Source organism: Uranotaenia lowii, chromosome 3 (assembly GCF_029784155.1).
Source record: "Uranotaenia lowii strain MFRU-FL chromosome 3, ASM2978415v1, whole genome shotgun sequence".
NCBI classification, from domain to species: Eukaryota; Metazoa; Arthropoda; class Insecta; order Diptera; family Culicidae; genus Uranotaenia; species Uranotaenia lowii.
Window position 1 is genome coordinate 151,579,444 of NC_073693.1, and position 3,100 is coordinate 151,582,543.

Consider the following 3,100-nt stretch of genomic DNA (forward strand, 5'->3'; position numbering starts at 1 on the left):
ACGGTTCGTTGGAAAGTACTTATCAATCCTGAGGATCCTTCTCGAAAGAAGTCGCATTGAAAGCGCTTTGAAGTTCCGTTATCGCTATTTTCGCCCTTTAGAAGGCGATAGAAGTTTCTGAGGAACTTTTACGCGATATGGGTACCTGAAAGTCCCCTAAAACCTAAGTTCAACCAAATGCGAACTTCGGAGTTTCATGTTTAAGTAAGTATGCGACTTTTGGTTGCTTGGGATGTTCATTTATGTGTCTGTTCATGTGGCATGTTCTGTGGCATGTTCATCTATTTATGAAGAAAAAAAAGTATTGTTATTTCGTTGGTGTCTGAAACTTTACCGAAAGACAAAATTGCCAAAAAAGGTGGCGTTTTTAAACAATGATCGTGACCATTCCGGTTGAAATAATTAAATTTCATCAAGTCATATATGCAAAGTAGCTTTTTGGGATATTCTATTTTCATCATATCGTTGAACAGTTTTAAAATGAGTAGTCGGAATCGCTAAAATCAAATAATTAAATTTGGATTTTTTTTGCATAACATTGAGTATCTTTTCTTGGGTACATCTCTGTCGTTGTCCATTTCTATCCGGATTCTAATCTTCAAAAATGTCGAACGAGAAAATTTTACCGCACTTGGTACAACAGTCCGTCCGCACCAAAAGTCGTTGTAAGGTTGAAGTTCCTTTTCCTCTTATTCCTCATCAATATTTTTCTCAAATGTATTGGTATGTTCTTCGAATGAGTTACTTCAGACAGCACTACTACAGGCAAACTAAATGGGTTATCTATCACTCAAAATACACAAGCTCTTTTTTCTCAGTAGCACTCTTTACCACAGTTGATTCGGGTTTGATGATTTTTTTCGTTTTGTTCCGGTATATCTCGTCATCAAGGAGGGCGTTGATTGAAAAAAGACAACGTATTTACAAACAACAACAATTTTGTAAACAGAGAAGATTGGTGATTGGAAGGTAAGTAGTTTATGAGGTAAAATTTTCTTAATTTCCTTGTTTTTCTTTTAGGTTCTTTTTAAGATTGCTTCGATTTTGCACAGGTTAAACACGTTTGGAAAATAGGGACACATAGAGAATAAGGTAAGTGGTCAGTGAAATAACAATATTTTTTTTTTCTCTTGTAGCTCCTTCTTCTACAATCTCTTCCAGTACTTCGCTGGTTTTTTTTAAAGAAAAATTATGATATCCCATACAAATTTACAAAAAAAATTTAAACTCGTTGCGCTAATTCAGGACTGAATGAATCGCTTCCTGAAATTTTATTGCTTTTTGTGGCAATGAAAACAACCAAAAAAAGATATAGGAGATTTAAAAATGAATTAATTTGATTTTTTTATAAAAAGCTTGCTGCGGTCTAATGTACACATTTTGGATCATAAAAAACAATTTTTTTTTCATGTGTAACAACTTTGTTTTTTTCGTTCCCATATTTTTTTACAATTTGGCCATATATTTTGGTCAATTAATCAAGTTGCCTTTGTGTCAGTCTTCCCTTGTGATTCGGCTGATCTTGACAGTGACGTCATAGGCAATCAACTTCTGGTTGCCTTGGCATTACGTACTCTAATTATTAATTGCGTAACCCAAGCGTTAAAGTTAGGTTATTTAAAGGATAATGTATGGAAAAAAAATCAAATAAGAAGCTAACACGTTTATCGTGTAAATTGTACGGAATCAATTGATTTTTTTATTTGAACTAAATTCAGTTTATGTTTTGCTGGGCATTGATCCTATTAAACATTCTAATTGTTCAAAATCCTCATGATGAACCTTAATGTCCATATCAAACATCAGGCCAATCCAACAGCACCACCTCCTATCGATGCCAAGATCAATAAGCTCGTTCGACTAGCAGCAAAGAACATTTTTTGTTTACACACGCCTAGGCCTGCCGTTAGTAACGCTCCGGTTGCGAGAACCTTATCTCTAGGTTAGACAGCCATTGATAGTCTCATGATGGATTATGGATATGTCTGAATGGTTTAGCTCAGATAATGTTTGCATATATATAAGCAAAGGTGTTAATCGAATTAAAGTCAGTCCAGCCCCCGAACAGGATAAAGGATATTCAAGATGTTTAAGCAACTGTTAGTTTTGTGTTTTGTGGCATGCACATTCGGGAGTCCAATTGTTCCCCCTAAACAAGTAGCTATTATCGAAAACAATTTTGCTCACCAGGGAGAAAGTCCAAAATTAAATCACAACATAAAACCAGTGATAAATTCCAAACATCATCAGTCCAATGAGATAAACACCTACCCGGAATATGAATTTGCTTACGGAGTTAAGGATCCAATAACTGGAGATCACAAAGATCAGTGGGAAAAGCGTTCCGGGGATCATGTGCAGGGCATCTACATGTTCGAGGAAGCCGACGGGACGCAAAGGATCGTGGAGTACGAAGCAGATGATAAGAATGGGTTCAGAGCAAAAGTGATCAATATTGGGCGACCGGATTCCGAGGCTGCTGCGAAAATTAAGGCTCATTACGGACGAATAGCTACTAGTTACAGTATGTTGAAAAAGAAATTGTGAATTGGTGATGAACGCATTTTTAATGGGCAACCATTCTGACATTCTTGAACGAAAAATAAAGTACCACTGTTTCTAATTTTGTGTCTGTTTTGTTTTCATATTTTATCTTATGATTTTTTTTCCTGAGACAAGTATTGTCAGGGTTGCTTTTGTTTATGTTTAAAAAAATCATAACATCACAAATGATTTCCACGATTTGTGACATACAGGGGAAAGGTGATCAAAAATATACATTTTTGCGTAACACTATTTATGAATACGGCCAAAATTAACAGGTAAATAATTGTATAAATAACATTTTTTAATAAATTAAGGCGTTTCCTATCGTGGAATTTGTTGTACCAGAGCCGTTTTTCTGTTGTTTTCCAAGGCTCCCGATAAGTATCATAACCACCAGCTATATTTCTGTACAGTGACACGTTTGGTTAGGTTTATTTTCGATGTTGCTATTTCTTTCTACGTTTTTGATAAGTTAACCTATCTTCTCGAACTATTTCGATTGAAAGAGGTCTTATCAAAGCCGTGTGAACGGGGAAAGGGTGGTGAGGAGTTT

The 3,100-nt window shown here is 35.6% G+C and overlaps 1 protein-coding gene across 1 annotated transcript; it reads left to right on the top strand.

Annotated features, from left to right (window-relative positions):
• The first annotated feature begins 1,776 nt into the window (after window positions 1–1,776).
• On the top strand, window positions 1,777–2,547 carry LOC129752729 (larval cuticle protein A2B-like). Its single transcript, XM_055748499.1, has 2 exons — window positions 1,777–1,854; window positions 2,251–2,547. Exons 1-2 carry the CDS (start codon window positions 1,777–1,779, stop codon window positions 2,545–2,547), a joined length of 375 nt encoding a protein of 124 aa, XP_055604474.1.
• The last annotated feature ends 553 nt before the right edge of the window (window positions 2,548–3,100 follow it).